This window comes from Rutilus rutilus, assembly GCF_951802725.1.
Source record: "Rutilus rutilus genome assembly, chromosome: 12".
Lineage (NCBI taxonomy): Eukaryota > Metazoa > Chordata > Actinopteri > Cypriniformes > Leuciscidae > Rutilus > Rutilus rutilus.
The window spans coordinates 8,208,271-8,226,258 of NC_140217.1; the positions used below are offsets into that span (position 1 = coordinate 8,208,271).

Sequence of the window (17,988 nt, forward strand, 5' to 3'; positions counted from 1 at the left end):
AAAGCGCTAAAATGCAGTGGAATAAAACACCGTTGACGTTTTAACTTAGAATTTATTTCACTACAATACAGTTCAAAGTTCAACATTGTCTGAAAAGGTACAATATTTAATAACAGGACGTTACGTGTGGAAGAACTCACATTCAAAACATATAACCTCTAAAGTAAATACAACTATAGAACACTTCTCACAATCTCACACAACTCAACGACAGTCATTTAAGATTTGTTCTATATGAAAAGGCAACAGAGTAAAAACAGACAAATGACTGGTTTTAGACACTGTATTGAGCATCATAGGATTAAACACTGAATATCAAAGCAAACAAAAACATAAGACTATGCCTTACATATAAAACATGAGCAGCACTTATGTGTAGACCATTGGTAAACCCACTCTTATGTAAATTGTTGCACTGAATTTAATTAGATAATTTACTCAAGAACTGAATGAGACAATGAGCCTTATTCATGAAACAGAAGAACAAATTTGTCCCACTGAATCAGATGCGACAACGTGCATAAGAATGGTTTTACATGTGATTTACACAGATGTGTTTGCCTCTCTAAGGCTGTACAATTTATGTTATAAAGCAAAGGAGACGCTGCTTATGTTCCCATGGCGATCCTGAAGTAAAATGACAGATGCGCTGAGGTCTTGGCAAGAGAGAAGACAGTTCTATGCCCCTGCATCCGAGACGCAGGCGGAGTATCTGTATGTGTAGAGTTTGTTATCTGCTCCTCCGCTCAAGATCAACTAGAGAGAAAAGCAGACAAAGAAAAGAGAGATTGAGATACACCCACAGAAATATCCTCTGAGTTTAATCACCGTTAACTCTTTCCCTGCCAGCATTTTTGATGCACAAAAATGTCATGGCCCCCAGAATATTTTGTAGTACGATTATATGAACATGCACTATATTCAAAGGAAAGAACAGAGCCTGTTTTCATTTTATTCTAGCTTCATGCATTCTATATTATAAACACTTGAATTGTGCGGTGGCTGAGAGAGCTCAATGCGCTGCAACTGAAGAAAACACATGCAAATTAAGAAAACATCTTCATCAGTTTTACAACACAGGTGTGCTCCAAATACAAATTTGAGCAATACAAAATTTTTAAAAATTTAGTCATTCTATGTTTAAATAAGTTTCATAATAATCTTATAAGGTAATGCAGGGTCCAAAGATGAGAAGGCAAGTTTTAAAGTTGAGACACTCACACTCACACACAGATACAACGCATATTTTAAAAACCTTTTTGTATAAAATGTATATTTATTTGCAACATTAATGTTAACCGCAATAATAAGAAATTTCTGTCGTAAGAACAGATATTCAGCTGGTGGACACCGCGCTGCATTGTCATGGGAACATCCCAGGTGAAAATGATGAGGAAATTAAGTTGTCTTTCGTTGCTCCCCTCACCAAGTGTGATCCAAACGGCCACATAATAGCACACAAGTGCCCTGCTCACTCCAAAGTCCCCACTTCAAGGGCTTATGCAGTAGGGCATAGGGATGCTCACGAGCAATAAGCACGTCCCAGCCGGGTTCGTCACTTATTGGGGTCCCCTGGAAACATTTCCGTTGTGGTCTGTGCTATTTGCAGAGCGTTTCTGTATTTGGTTGTGTTGTGAGTATTTGGAGCACACGTGTTTTGTGAAACTGATGAAGAAGTTTTCTTAATTTGCAGGTGTTTTTCTATTTGCATGTTTTCTTCAGTTGCAGCGCATTGAGCTCTCTCGGCCACCGTAAAGTTACATAAAATAAAGGAACATTTTGAACAAAAAGAGAAAATCAAGTTTTTTTCAAAGACTACAACGTGCATAAGCAATGCCTTTATCGCTTCTTTCTGCTACTTTTTTGCCTGTAGGTGAATACTCGTTTCCTCACTCCTCCGTCCTCCAGCCCCTGACCCGGAAACCGACTGAATTCAGCCATCTTAAAGGACATCTCAATTCTCTAATTGTACCGCGAGGAACGAGGGGTGAGGAAGCTTCCAGAGGAGCTATGAGAGAGGATGCACAGGTGTATCCTATAAGGAAGTCTTTCTTGTGGAGAAACCTGACGCACGTATAAATTCTCCTCCCACTTCACATCTGTCACAATAATTTTAATATATGCTTTACCTTTGCAGTTTAAATAAACCATATATCACAGATATATCAACAGGGCATCTTGCTTTATCTTTATTATTTATTAATTTCTTAAACAACCAAACTTTAACAACATATGGGCAGATCCTTTGAGCGCAGCTGATGAAGCTTTGAAGTGACGCTCGACTGATCAAGAATATTCCAATATACAAATAAGATTTCCTTCGACTCCTCCGTTCTCATTTTCTTTCCTTGCATCCTACAGGGGGTGGAGCTGAGACGCGAGGATGCACAAATAAGAAATGAGCACCCTGTGTTTTGATCCAGAAATTCTGAACTCTTTCAGAAGACGCTTAAAGCTCCCTCTACCATATAACAGTGAAAGGGTTCTGTCAATGGCGGGGAAAGAGTTAAAGACCCCATGAAATGGTTTACATGCATTTAAACCATTTTCCATGTTCCCATCTTCTGCTATCTAAGCTGATGTACCTCTGGTACTTTTGTTGTTACCAAAACAAATAAACTAAAAAAAAGTCAGTTTAAAGTAGATCTTTATTTTTAGAGTTTCAAATATTTGAATGGTTTGACGTACCCCATTCTCTGTCCAGTCAGCACACAGTACTTTGTCTTCATGGGCAGCAAGATCATACAGAGGAGCTTTACAGCTGTAAAGAAGAAACCAAGACTGTTAGGGACACGCATGCAGGAACAGGACGGTGTTGTGGTACAAAGTATCTGTGAGTCACACACCTCCTGATATCCCACAGTTTGACCACATTATCTAGAGATCCTGACACCAGCTGATGCTCATGAGATGGAGACCACCTGACCACCGTCACCCAACCATTATGGGACGTCAGTGACAAGAGAACTAGAGAGCCATCTGGAAAATGAAAATTGAGATGAGTAATGAACATAGCTGTCAGTTTGAGAGAGCATTTTTATACAGAATCTCTGAGAGTCACCTTTAGACCTTGGGTCCCATAGACGCACATGTCTGTCGGTGCTGCCCGAGGCCAGACGGCGACACAGAGGAGAGTATGAGACACAGTTGAAAACCTTACTGCCCATCTGCAATGCAAGAACATCAGTCTCTAAATCCAGCAGCCCTTAAAGATTATGTGTTTATTGCACTAGTGGTGCAAAATTCTTGACTCCAAACTCTATCTATTACTACTCTTTTATGAAGAACTGGTGTCACTCACTAGCGTACTCTTCTGCCCGCCAGTCTCTGCATCCCACAGACGGATGGTGTGATCCCACGATGCACTGCACAGTTCCTCTGCATCCATCCAGAGCACTGAGGACACTGCCTCATTATGGCCAGAAAGAGTCATGACGGGAGTCTAGAGCAGAACAAGAATTTATGAAACTGCAAACCATTAACTGATAGCAAGAGTCTTTGAGTCATGAACTTGTACAGATACTCACCCGTGTGAGCCCCATCTGCTCCGTTTTCTGTTTTTTGCGTGGCCTGTTGGGTTCCTCTATTTCATCCTCTTCCTCTGTTGGCACTGAGGACAACAACAATACAAGCAGGTTTTTATAAATGTATTACTATACATCCTTTCATTGTTTTCCTTTTTTGATGGTGGACGTTTTTCCTTGTGTAATTCAAAAGGACATTTCACCGAAAAAGGTTTCTAAAAACGTACCTGCTGACCATATCTTTAGCATTTTGTCCCATGAGCCACTGCAAAACTGAAGAGGAAAAAAGACATGACTAGCAAATCAAATCAATGATGTTACTTTTGGTGCAAATATATATATATATAATTAACATTAATTAAAAAAGCAAAAATATACATAAACTACTGGTCATATTTTGGGGAATGGTAAGAATTTTTTTATATTTTTATCTCACGAAGGCTGTTTATTTGATAAATGTTTGTTTATTACAGTAAAAACAGTAATACTGTGAAATATCATTAAAATGTACAATAACTGTTTTCTATTTTAATATATTATAAAATGTAATTTACTCCTATGATGGCAAAGCTGAATTTTCATCATCATTACTCCAGTCTTCAGTGTCACATGATCCTTCAGGAAATTATTCTAATATGATGATTTGGTGCAAAACAGTTGAAAATATAATATTATATAATATTTTTGTAGAAACCGATTTATTTGAAATTGAAATCTTTTGTAACATTATAAATGTCTTTAATGTCACTTTTGATTAATCTAACGCATCCTTGGTGAATAAAAGTACTTATTTATAAAAAAAATTAAAAATTGTACATCATACAGTAAAGTCAAACAGACACACAAAAAGACTAACGAACACACACAAACCTTTGTCTTAGTAGGGTCAACGGCAACTGTGTCTACACTTCCTGCGTGTCCTCGGCAACAGTGTCGGGCCTTCACTTTATTCCGTTCCGAATTCCACTCCCACAACATGATTGTTTGATCAAGAGATGCCGTCAGGAGCAAAGAGCTCAGACCATCTAAAAGCCACAGAACCATCAAACGGACAAATTCAGAAACCTCATGCATCATTAGTTCTCTTAAACGTCAATACATAACAACGCATATTAGGCATCTCATACTGGTTATCTATCAAATAAACACTTGTACGTTTCTTACCTCTCTTCACCCAGGCTACATCCTTCACAACATCAGTGTGTCCAGCCACAGTCATCACAGCCTTCCCTTCCATTGACCAAATCCGTGCAGTCTTATCATAAGAGCCTGTGAGGATCCTGGGCACAAAGCAGAGAACGACTTGACTTGATCAGCCACAAAACTGTCCAAGCAAAGACATTTTTGACTTCTGTTTAGAATGTTTTGGATGAAGCGCACCATTCAGAATCTGCCTCCACCGAGCTGATCCAGTCATCATGCATGATACACTCCTCTGGCTGTGGGGCTGTGAACTTCTCTACATATTCTATTTCCACCACTTCTTCCTGTAAACACACACGAGCATGTAATCAAATGTTTTTGCATGTTGAACAGATTAGCTGTATCACTTTCATAGCAGTTTAACTGTTAAACACAGCTTGAAAAAAGCTAAACGTCACACTAATTCATATGGATTACTTTAACAATGTATTTGTGCTTTTTAAAGCGTGAAATTTTAAGTTGCATGGATAAAAATAATGAGAGAATATACTTTTTAAAATCTTCATTTGAGTACCCAAGTCAAACAGAAGTGGTATGGGTTTGAATGGCACGAGGGCAAATAAATAAAATAAAGGGCAGAATTTAAATTTTTAGGTGAACTATAGGCTACGTCCAAAATCGCATATTTTGTCTACTGTTTTATGTATAGTATGAATTTGGACTCTTTTCTCAAAGGCTGCATCCGAAATCGCAAACTTCCCTACTATATAGTAGGTGAAAAACAGTATGTGACAAAAATAGTATGTCCAAATTCCCAGTACTCATAAAAGAGTAGGCAAAAGTGTGAAGTGTGCATACGATGGACACTTTAACATCCCATGAGGCCACTGGAGAGGATTCGTGAATGACAATGAAGCAACGCAACTGATGCTGGTAAGTCACATGATGATGACAACATGCTGAATGTAGTATGTCCAGATTATATTTATACTACACATATTCATACTATATAGGACATACTTTTTTAGTGGTCGTGAAGTGATTACTTATTCAAAATAAGTACCTACTCAAGAGAGTATGCGATGTCGGATGCAGCCATACTGTTTTTTTTTTTTTCTGCTACATAGGAAGGAAGTATGTGATTGTGAAACACGGAGAACATTAAAGTACACATTTCATTATCGTCTTATCTGCTGCGGAAGACAGCGAATTTATGCACAGGCAATATAAAAAACCATACTTATACTAATAAGTTCTAACACATCACTGTCTTTACACTGACACCTTTCGCGACAGTCTGGTTAACTTCGGGTATGTAAAATCTTTGAAGTGACTCCCATGAACACAGAATAGTGACGAATGTCGAGTGACGTAAAAGTTGCATGAATTCCGATTTGACAGTTCAGATTGAGGTCGCATTGCAAAACATCTAAACCTGTATCGAATTTAGGTCCACATATGGAAGTGGCTCAAATTGGAATTGAAAAGTTCAGATTCCATGTAGTTTTGTGATGTTCACACTGTCATGACAGTCACATATGGGCAAAAAAAAAAATCAGACTTTCGTGCCTGCAGTCTGAACGTAGTCAAAGGCTCAGTGAACAAACTGTAGGCGGTCTATAGATATGTGTTGGTGGGACTACATTAAATGCAATGCCATACCGTTGAGATGTTCTCTGTCTCCATGTGATTGGCCAGTGAAGTGCGGAGAAACTGTCCCCGAACCAGAAAATCAAACTCAACATGTTTGTGTCCAGCTGGAAAAAGAGACATAAATGATGTGAATTTAAGTAAAAAATACAAGAAAAATATAATATTCAAAAGTCAGAATCTAATCATTAAATCACCAGAGAGAATCGGTAACACTTTACAATAAGAACAACATGGACTAAGAATGAACAATACTTCTACAGCATTTATTAATCTTAGTTAATGTTAATATCAACATTTACTAATACGTTATTAAAATCAAATATGGTGTAGGCTATTTGTTAACATTAGTTAATGCACTGTGAACTAATATGAACAATCGATAAACAGCTGGATTTGTATGAACTTACATTAACAAAGATGAATAAATACTGTAACAAAGGTATTGCTCATTGTTAGTTAATACATTAGCTAATGTTAACAAATGAGACATTATTGTAAAGTGTGACCAGTTATTATAATTAGATTCCACACAATTTTTGGAAAATGATTTTTAAGAAGTCGTATAGTGGGCAAGTATGCTGCACCGTAACAAGATAAAAACACGTCTAAATGAATGACTGGTAATAAACAAGCTCACCATTCTTCGCTTCCAGCAGCTTGTTGATGACACCACTGAGATCCTCCACCTCAGAGGCAGCAGGGATGGAGAACGGAACATCATCTATCAGATACCTACAGAGAAGAGCATATTACATCTGATACATACACATCTACCATCATATGAACACTGTAAATACTACTAAGGAAATTCAGGTGGATATCTCTTATCTAGCTAACGTTACAGCTAAATGTTTCAGCTATTTGTGTTAAACACACCATATATACTCACTTTTTGTTTTCGGTAAAGAACCGGGCCTGTACCTGCGACATTTTATCTTATTAGACGGCAAAACTATATAGAAAACACATCTGAATACAGGCGAACTTCACTCTGTGTGTGTGGAGACACTTTCCCACCATGTGGTTCCCAATGCGTGCGGGTGGAAGACATGACAGTCGTTCGCAGAGCAGTCGATGACTGACAAATGTGCTCGCAACTAGTTACGTCTGAGTTGAGCTCCAGTCCAAATTGACTGAAGTTTCTTCGGATTTCCAGTGAGGAAAAGATGGTAAAAGGTTTTTCAAAGTGAGTTTGTTACAGTGCAAACCCATTTAAACATCATTTTCTGTAGATATTTTTAATATCGGTTGTTCCACCAACACAGCAATGAGATGCAGCACAATAAAAAAAAAATTCCTGCTCTCTCCTGGTTCTCAGATCTTTTTTCTTTCTTTTTTTTAAAGCACCAATAATCTCACGTCTAGTGTTACAGAAGAGATCTCAACAATGTATCGCATTTTCATCCAACTATTTTATTTTACTAATTTTTATTATAAGAGCTAAGTAATAGGCTATAATCATACACCGAATATAAACATTGCATTTAACATATATATATATAATTGTTGAAATATGACCCAGACATACTCATTGGCAAGTTTTGTGATTTCTCTCATGCTCTTACTAGGCATATGTTGACATTTTTTCTTATTTCATTCTATTGTTATTTCCCCTAAAGAAGAATGAAAGTATAAATATGTGTTTATATAACATAGATTAGATGGAGGTAGTCTTTTTTATACTTCTGTGACTAGAAACACCAAGTCCATAGTTCAAGAAATTGTGCAAGTACAAAAGAACTTTGTTCCATTTTCCTGCATTCTTTTCAAATACGTGATGTCTTGTCAGCCAGTAGCAGTTAGACAGCAGATGTGATAATACCCATGTCCTTCTACTACATCACTGGTCTAGAGTAACAGCAATATCTCATGTTTAAATGTATCATCACGTCTCTTTATCCAGACATCCTTGACATACTAGTCCCATGCAGTCTGATCAACACCCATCACGTTGACAGCCGACACAGTAACTTTTCATTGTTTTAGGTCACGTCGACCCAGCAGGCCGAGGGGTCAAGTTTGCGTCTGCTGTGGGTCCGCAGCTGCAAAAGGTCTCTCTGTTTTTCCCAAGACCCTCCGCTGCTGCCGACCTGCCTGGGGACACCATGCAACTCTCCTGAGTCTGCTCCCTTGGCAGTGAGCACCCGTGGGAGGCAGGGCGAGAGATAACGTACCGCTTGAAGATCCCCACATTACCTCACCAGATAAGGCAGAGGGAGGGGATGGAGCCGAGCGCAGTGGACATTGGGCCTTTGGGTGAAAGAGAGGGCCGAGCCCCTTCACTCAGCTCGAGGGAGACACTAAAGTGCTGTCATTTAGAGACTGGTTCGGGGGGCTCGCCGCTGGTTCCCATGGCTGAGCGAGCGGTACGAGAGGATGTGGCACAGGAGCGGGGAGAGATGGGAGGAAAGAGTGTGAGGACGCACAGATGGACACAACCATGCGTAAAACAGGCAACACACCGAGAGCCAAAGAAGTGGGTGAGTGAACGAAGTAGCGGATGGTTTGCGCTCAAGGGGATTTTAAATCATTTGGTTATTGTGAGTAATGAGAAATCATCCGATTGGTTTGTATTGTGTATTAACATGCGCATCAAAAGTGAATATCATGACTTTTCACATATGTGTGACTGTTTTCAAAATTAGTCCCAAAATAGCTTAATGCAGAATGTTTGATTTTTTACATTGAAATGTATAAATACACATTAATAATTAAATGAATATAAAAAACAATAATATTCTAAATTATAAATAAAATTTACAAATAAATATTCATTTTAATATTATTAAAAAACCAAAAAAATGCATATTATTCTAGTTTAATTCCTTTTCTTTTTTTTAAGTGCTAACAATAAAATCTGTGATGAAAAAGTTTATCAAAAAATCTAAATAGAAGCATTTTTGTTAGTGATTTCTTTTTGGACCCTATTGTATAACAGATTTATGTTGTCTTCAACTACTAACATGTAATTGAATAATTAGAAACAATGCACTTATTGTGTACATACCTATACCTATATATATACTGTATATATACACTGAACAAAATTATAAACACAACACTTTTGTTTTTGCCCTCATTTTTCATGAGCTGAACACAAAGATCTAAGACTTTTTGTAAGTACACAAAAGGCCAAATATTGTTAACAAATCTGTCTTAATCTGTGTTAGTGAGCACTTCTCCTTTGTCGAGATAATCCATCCACCTCACAGGTGTGGCATATATGTAGTTCAGATGCAAAAGCCTCTAAGTGCCATCTGAAATTTTCTTGTAGAATGATCATTTTTATCAAGCTCGTATATTTAAATTCAGTAATTTCACTTAAATGGCAATGAAAATGACCTTTTCATTGTCATTTAAGTGAAATTACTGAACTTAAATATACAAGCTTGATAAAAAGGATCATTCTACAAGAAAATTTCAGATGGCACTTAGAGGCTTTTGCATCTGAACTCTTCATATATATATATATATATATATATATATAGGTACATGCACCTCAAAAGCTTTTTTGCAATACAACATGAAAACAATAAATACATTGTACCTAACAACTGATTTTTTATTTATTTTTAAAGTACATAGAAGTTAAAGACACCTAATATAAAGTGGGACCTATACCTCTAAACACTCACAAAACATTGTGCATCCTCATCCTCATTCCTTTGGATTGTCTTAGGCAAAGTCTGGGCCGAAAACTCTACCCAGGGCATATAAGAGCCAGAACTCTCCCGAGAATGCAGCGAGAGAGAGGAGTCGTGTTCGAAACCTCAGACAAGCCTTCCACAGCCTGCAGGCGGCTTTACCCTCCGTCCCTCCCGACACAAAACTCTCCAAGCTGGACGTGCTGGTCCTGGCCACCAACTACATCGCCCACTTGACCGAAACCCTGGACCAGGGTGGGATGTTGGGGGACCATCCCATCCTGCAGAGAGCAGAGTACCTGCATCCCGTGAAGGTGAAAGACTCTTCACTTCATTCACTACTTGCAAAACCTATCTATCTACCTGTCTATCTATCTATCTATCTAGAGCAGTGGTTCTCAACCAGAGGGCTGTGGAACACTAAGGGGCCTCAACAAACTTCTAAGGGGCCTCAAGATGACCTAAAATAATTTACAATCAAGGCAGTCAAAATGCTTAGATGTTGTCAATATAACAGTGTATTCTGTCGGTATTTTCAGATGTAAACTATGATTTTGATGACAATGATTAAAAAAAGCACAAGACTTTACAGCTGAATGGCATATATAAATTTCAACAATGCAAATTTACATATTACTCATGGGATATTGATTGCAAGAGACTGAACATGATTCAAAGTGCTCTCTCTCTCTCTCTCTCTCTATATATATATTTAAATATATTTGTATATATATGTATATATACACACACACACACATACTATATGTACGTGTGTGGTTGTGTGTTACATTATGTCTCTATAAAGTATATTTACTGTATAATGTAAAATGCAAGTGGACTACAGTAATATAGCATTACGGTAAGTATACAGTATTACAGTAGTGAACATTGTCTGAATACATAACTGTTCTGCCTTCAAACGTTTTAATGATTGAGGACACGGTTGTTCTCCCAACATTTGGCTGTACCTTTCGACCCGCCTCGACCATAAGGTCATGATTGAGAACATGGTTCACTAGCGGGCCTTATTTCATCAGAAACATCTCTACAATCTTGGCCTCTTCTACATCTTCCACTGTTTTTCCTCCGTACCCTTCCACCACACATCCGTACTCCTCTTCTTCTTCCCAGCTGTTGACCCTTTTATGATGTCCACAAGATGATGTGGAGGTTGAACAAGTAGTTTTGAGAAATGCACCTGAGAAAAGCAACTTAGAAAAACTGTATTTGGTTATTTTTATAATGAAAATAAAATACATCCTTCTATTTATGCCAAGCTTCAAAATATTTTATTTGGTAGAGACTGTGAGTGAGGGGAGGCTTCAAATATTGTTATGGACAAAAATTGTTGCCTTGAAGACAAAAAGGGTTGAGATCCACTGATCTAGAGATTATTTTACAGTTTCATATTGTGTAACATTCTTCCAGGTTTTTTATTTGGATATTTTTGATTACCTAAGCCAATCTCTAAGCATTCTGAAGGTCTCCAAGTGATATACTTGTATCCTCTTCAACAGAAATGGCCCATGCGTTCTCTTCTCTACTGTGGGAACATAGGAGAGCGACTAGCAGGAGCACAGATCAGTCAGGAGGCATCTTGCCAACCTAAGGTGAAAGCAGACTAACGGACTGAGAAAATGTCTGAGAATTGTTGGACAGCTCCATTTTTTTGTGAATGGAAAATATAGATTTGAGCACAATTCTTTAAGTACGATCTCTTTTATCAGTTATGTTTCCACATTTTTTACCTTTTATTTTGATAAATCACTATATAATTGTTTACCCCACATATATACTGTATAGTCAGTTGTTCACTTGTCCCAATCTTCCATAGTAAGTCAACTAATTTGTATTCGTTTGTACAAACTGAGAGAAATTATTATCTGTGGTCAGTTTTAATTTTTAATTTTAGGAATTCCTCGATTAGGGTGTCTTTAATTATGTCGAATATTTGTACTATTTGTTGGCAATTATTATTGTTATTTTTTTTTAAATATAAAAATGAAAATTAGAAGTATTAATAATAGGAATACAAACAATTATAACAAGTATTTTGCAAGAACACAAAGAATTTTGAAAACTCATATTTGTCAAAAATGTTAAGAGATGAAGTAAATAATTTAGGTCATGGGATAATATCCCATCATTTTGAACAACTTATATTGATTGTTGGGAAGAAAAGTTAGATAGCTCAGAATATTCCCATTCAAAGCTTAACTAAAAGTTTGCAAATCGCTTTATCTCTGCTGGCTGTCCGTATCCTGAGTGTTTGGGTTTAATATGCATGTTTTGCACTTGATAGTAATAAAATGAATGTCTTGATTAGTGGGAAGGGAGGATTGTTATAGGGAACATTTGGTAACCACACATGAGTGGACAACCCCCATGTCCTCAATCATGGTTAGCTCAGCAGATCGTTTAAAATTATTACAGGCAGTAAAACTCATTCAAGAATATTTTTCCCCTTCAAAAGTTACAGTGTTCTCTACAGTGTTCACAGTATTTGCTCGGAAAACAAACCATTTACTAAGCACTTAGGAATGAGGATGCACTGCCATGTATAGTATTGTGCAACTATAGCATTCTATAAAGCATGCATGTCTTTCAAGATAATATTCATCTACGTTCTGCAGGTATAGTCATCATTACGTCTTCCTGTACCCTCATGTGGGCCACTGATCTGTTTGACAGCTATTGTGAACAGATTGAGGTTGATTAGACTCTATGATTGTTAGCTTTGACTTAGTTGAACCTTAAGTCCACTGCTTTACCCTCTTTTCTTGAAGAACAAGAACATTTGTGACATAGTCTAAATTCTTAATGAGGGAAATGAGCACTTCCAGTCAAATGTTTGCACACACTGAATTTATGTCTCTCGTTATCTTAAAAACATTTTGGTCTAAGCTAATTCTTAAATGCTTGAAGTTTATTTGGGACCTTCTTCAACGTTTAAATCATGCATGGATAAAACATCTTCATGTTTCATTTTATTTCAAAACTATAATAAAACTAATCTCAATGTTGTATTCTTTTATCAAAAGAATGTGTTTCGAGGAGTTTGTTGCAATATAGATAGAAAATGTACTTCACTTTCATCAGTCACGTTGAATTTATGTTGTTATAAATAAAAAAAACTTCTATAGAGAAGACAGACATGCAGCATTATGGGTAGGGGTCAAAGGTCATCATCTATGGTGGTTTGCATGTAACTTCAGAACCTGAATGGTTAAAAATGGCTTCTTACTACAGTAAACATGCATCAGGATTTTTGTGGGTAACACATTACATTATTAAGTAACGTAATCAGATTACTTCTTTCAAGTAACTAGTAAAGTAACGCTACGACAACTGAGTTACTTTTTCAAATAAGTAACGCAAGTTACTTTGTTTTCTCTCAGCCTGAGGCTTATTCATTTCACTTTTTGTGCCAAAAACGTAACTTTTGTTATTAAAAAACAAACAAGCAAGCCCAGCCCAGGTGAAAAAAAGTAACGCAAAAGTAACATAACTTTATATAAAAAGTAACTAAGTAACAGTTAGTTACTTTTTTGGGAGTAACGAAATATTGCAATAAAATTTCCCCAACACTGTGCATCAGAGGGTTAAAAGCATCCCAGGATGCACCTCATAAAGCTGGTTGAGAAAATGTCCAGAGAATGCTGGAATCTAGACCAAGAAGAAAATGAAATACGAGACAGAATTTGTTTTTTATTGGTCACTACATAACTCCAGTTGTGTTATTTAATAGTTTTGATGACTGTACTAAAATGTGGGGAAAAAATATAATTATAATGTGGAATATAATAATAATGTGGAAATTTCACAAACTAATTCTTTGTTATTAAATTCCCACATTATTATTATAGTATTTTATGTGTAGGTAGTGTTCTTTAAAAAAGCCTGATTTAACAGTCATAGATGTAAATTATCAATGTATAAGGATCTTGCATTAGTTATTTTTACAAAATGAATGCCATTTCTGAGAAGACACTGGTTAAAACATGTCAACCACCATATACGTGGCTAAACGTGTGTTGTATTTTTGTGGTGTGGAACATAAATGCCTATCCTCAATTATTCATATCCAGAGCTCTCCAGGTCTTTGGGCTCCCATCCATAAGAAATGGTCAAGGCTAACTCTATAAATCTGTCTATGTTCCTGATAAAACCTTTTTCTCATGTTAATAGCCAAAATGGACCAGAGAGAACTGCGCTACTAAGGCAAGGGTTACGGAGCCAGAGAACGAGGGCAAACGTTTGCTGCGTTAGAATCTCTGCCACCGCAACTCGTTCTCACCATTTAAGGAGCGATCTCAGCATGAAACATTGAGGAAATTCTGGGATCTATGGGGAAAACATGTCAACGCTTAAAATGAAAGGCTCCAATTAGAGCCAAACGAGTTTTACAGCCCTTTTTTAAGTTCCATTTAAACATTATTTTCTTGGATGTTCATGAAAATAACCTTTGTAGGGTAGACTGTGTACAGTTGAGACACTTTTTGAGTTTTGATTTTTCACACAAAAATACATACTGAAAAGAATTGAATTTTCTCATGAAATGCCACATGACATTACATTAGCTTGTAGACTAATATATTATCAATCAATAATACCCATAAGTAGTTTATATTTTCCACAATTAGCGAATAAAAATAAGGTGCTTTTTGTGTCAACTCTGTCTCAACTGTACCTATGTACGGGACAGTTGAGACAGTACTATGGTACAGTTGAGACACCCATTTTTAATGAGGGAAATGTAACTAAATGTTCATTGCAAATATAATAAATAAAGACAAATGAAGAAAATAACAATTGGGCAACATGTCTGTTTATTCATCCTTTCTAAATCCATTAATTTGATGTAAATTGGCACCGTTAAAATGTATAAAACATGAACAAGATATTTAACAATATTTATTAATAATATACAGTTTAAATATAATAAATATGAAATTGTATTTTTAATTGCATCCTATGCTGGCCAATTATGACGTTTAACCTGTTATCATAACACTGAACAAATAAACAGCGTGTTTTGTAATAGAACTCTATCGGGGGTACAGTTGGTACACTTGTGTCTCAACTATCCCCCGCTGGCCACTTCTCACATTTCTCTAGATTTTGCATTGAGCTTGCATGACTCAATACCATGAAATATGCCAATTTTTAGGGCACAGAATAACGTTTGTAATGGTACCAGTTACGTTTAACAGTCACATAAGGATAATAAGTTATTCATAGTTGAGTGCGCAAAAAACGATGCAAGCCTTACCTTAGAAAAAAAAACTTTTGCAGATATCTTCTGATCGGAGACGCGTCCAGTCTTCAGATTTTGCAGGATAAAAGAGGACACTAATACGCATGTGCACAGCAAAAATCACAACTTGTGCATGCTGCGCACGCAAGTTATTTAAGGTGTCTCAACTGTACACATGTCTCAACTGTACACAGTCTACCCTACTCATTCTCCAAAAACCCATGATGATTATAATAATGAAACATCAAGAACATCTTTAATATCCAAAGAAACAAAACAAAAAAGACATGTGCCTTTTTCAGGATATTGTATTTTAAAGATCATTTTGTAAAACCCAAATAAGCTTTACAGATCTTTATTAGAAAGGGCTTAAACAATGTTTTCATGCTTCTTCGATGAACCATGAACAATTATTGCACTTGCGGAACAGTCCTGGTTTCACCGACAGGGTTTAGATTAAGCCACGATTAGGCCTTCGTTCAATAAGACATTTCAGCAACTTTTATAAACATGCTTTAGAAGAAAACATTACTGGTGTGCATCTTGAGACAAAACAATGGCACTGACCTGTTTTAAGATTTGTCTTATTTTAAGGTGTGTTGCTTTCAGTTAAAACAGCTTAAACATTCATTTTAGTCTGGGACTATAGGCTTAAGCCTGGTCTGTGAAACCAGGGGTAACAGTTTACAGACGGTAGACAATTAAAGTCACAGTTCCAATAACCTAAGGAGACCTACTGACTCTGAAAAACACCAGGGGAAAGAGGTCCAGGGTCCCTGATCACCTGTGTGACCACATGCCATAGACCTGCTGCAGGAGCCATGAGGACGGCACACGTGAACACAACAATAAACTGAAATGTCCGTAATGTAAGACAGTGCTACAAGGAGACAGGAAGGACAGCTGATCATCCTTGCAGTGCCAAACCGTCTCCCAGACGTATTCGAGAACTTGCAAGTGCCTTGGTGGAAGAGTGGAGTACTGTACATCTCACATGCAAGAACTGGTGAATCTGCTACAGTTTATGAGGATGATATGCACTGCAGTTATTAAAGCAGATGCTCCCACTTTTAATATAGACCCCCCTTAGGGACTCATTCCATTTCTGTTCGCCAAATGTTCAAACAAATATTTACAAATTAAGAATTTGCTGGAAAAAAGCACACTGTAAAAAAATTCTAACCTCTCCAAGTCAAAATTTTCTAGTGACTGGTCACATCAAAATTTTTAAATTGGCCCAAGTGCAATTCTTGTTGCAATAGTCTGTTAACATTGGCTCAATGAGAAATAATACGTCAGACTAATTGAAAAATTTAGATGTGACCAGTCACTAGAAATTTTTGACTTGGGGATGTCATTTTTTTTTACAGTGCATTTGGCAGTGGGAGGTCATTTATTTTATCTTATATATATATATATATACATACAGACCCTTTCCAAAAAATTAGAATATCATGGAAAAGTTTATTTATTTCCATAATTCCATTCAAAACATTAAACTTCCATAGATTATAGATTCAGGGCCCACAACTTAAACGATTTCAAGTATTTAGTTGTTTATTTGTACATAATTTGGGCTTCCAGCTCATAAAACCCACGAAAACAGGATTTCAAAAAATGTGAATATTACATGAAATCACACAGTAATTACACAGTGATACCATGGTCATTGAACCAGGTTTTGGTTCTTTTGGCAGTGTGGGCAGGTGCAAATCCTGCTGGAAAATGAAGTCAGCATCTCCATAAAGCTTGTCTGCTGAAGGAAGCATGAAGTGCTCTGAAAATGTCCTGGTAGACGGCTGCGTTGAGTGGACAGCACAGTGGACCAACACCAGCCGATGACCAACACAGACTGTGGAAACTTCACACTGGGCTTCAAGCATCTTGGATTGTGTGCCTCTCCATTCTTCCTCCAGACTCTGGGACCTTGGTTTCCAAATGAGATGCAAAATTTGCTCTCATCAGAAAAGAGGACTTTGGTCCACTGTGCTTTATTAAATCCAGAGTCAACGCAGCCGTCTACCAGGACATTTTCAGAGCACTTCATGCTTCCTTCATTTTCCAGCAGGATTTGCACCTGCCCACACTGCCAAAAGAACCAAAACCTGGTTCAATGACCATGGTATCACTGTGTAATTACTGTGTGATTTCATGTAATATTCTAATTTTTTGAAATCCTGTTTTCGTGGGTTTTATGAGCTGGAAGCCCAAATTATGTACAAATAAACAACTAAATACTTGAAATCGTTTAAGTTGTGGGCCCTGAATCTATAATCTATGGAAGTTTAATGTTTTGAATGGAATTATGGAAATAAATAAACTTTTCCATGATATTCAAATTTTTTGGAAAGGGTCTGTATATATATATATATATACACACACACATATAATTTATTTTGCCAAGTTCCGATCAGCGGTTCTTGGTCAGGGGGCCTCAAGATGACAAAGTTTTTTTTTTTTTTTTTTTTAAATAAGACAAAACTATTAAAATACACCAAAATAAAATTCACTCCACACTCAAAAAAATCTGTAAAAATAGGCCACAATGTACTTTCAATGTGAAGAATTTTTCCATATTTATTATTTTTTACCTGTATTTTGAATTTTACTCTGCATTGTCTGCATTTACTCAGATTTCCACAGTGCATACATTTCCCATTGTCTTAAATTCTTATAACTCCATGGGCATTTCTATAATGACTATTTGAATATATAATGGATATGCAGTTTCTAGCTATGCTGAGCTCTGAAGCATTTTATAAGGTAA

The 17,988-nt window shown here is 36.8% G+C and overlaps 2 protein-coding genes across 2 annotated transcripts; one reads left to right on the top strand and one right to left on the bottom strand.

The window, feature by feature from the left end:
• Nucleotides 1–35: 35 nt before the first annotated feature.
• Nucleotides 36–7,634, bottom strand: wdr12 (WD repeat domain 12). The gene is made up of 13 exons (XM_084425728.1): nucleotides 7,210–7,634; nucleotides 6,958–7,052; nucleotides 6,330–6,424; nucleotides 4,905–5,011; nucleotides 4,689–4,804; nucleotides 4,395–4,549; nucleotides 3,752–3,797; nucleotides 3,528–3,610; nucleotides 3,302–3,442; nucleotides 3,062–3,167; nucleotides 2,847–2,979; nucleotides 2,689–2,761; nucleotides 36–756 (listed from the first exon to the last, which is right to left on the bottom strand). Exons 1-13 carry the CDS (start codon nucleotides 7,248–7,250, stop codon nucleotides 679–681), a joined length of 1,269 nt encoding a protein of 422 aa, XP_084281854.1. The 5' UTR covers nucleotides 7,251–7,634; the 3' UTR covers nucleotides 36–678.
• Nucleotides 7,635–8,306: 672 nt separating this feature from the next.
• On the top strand, nucleotides 8,307–13,000 carry tcf23 (transcription factor 23). The gene is made up of 3 exons (XM_084425729.1): nucleotides 8,307–8,800; nucleotides 10,000–10,278; nucleotides 11,482–13,000. Exons 1-3 carry the CDS (start codon nucleotides 8,543–8,545, stop codon nucleotides 11,587–11,589), a joined length of 645 nt encoding a protein of 214 aa, XP_084281855.1. The 5' UTR covers nucleotides 8,307–8,542; the 3' UTR covers nucleotides 11,590–13,000.
• Nucleotides 13,001–17,988: the final 4,988 nt, after the last annotated feature.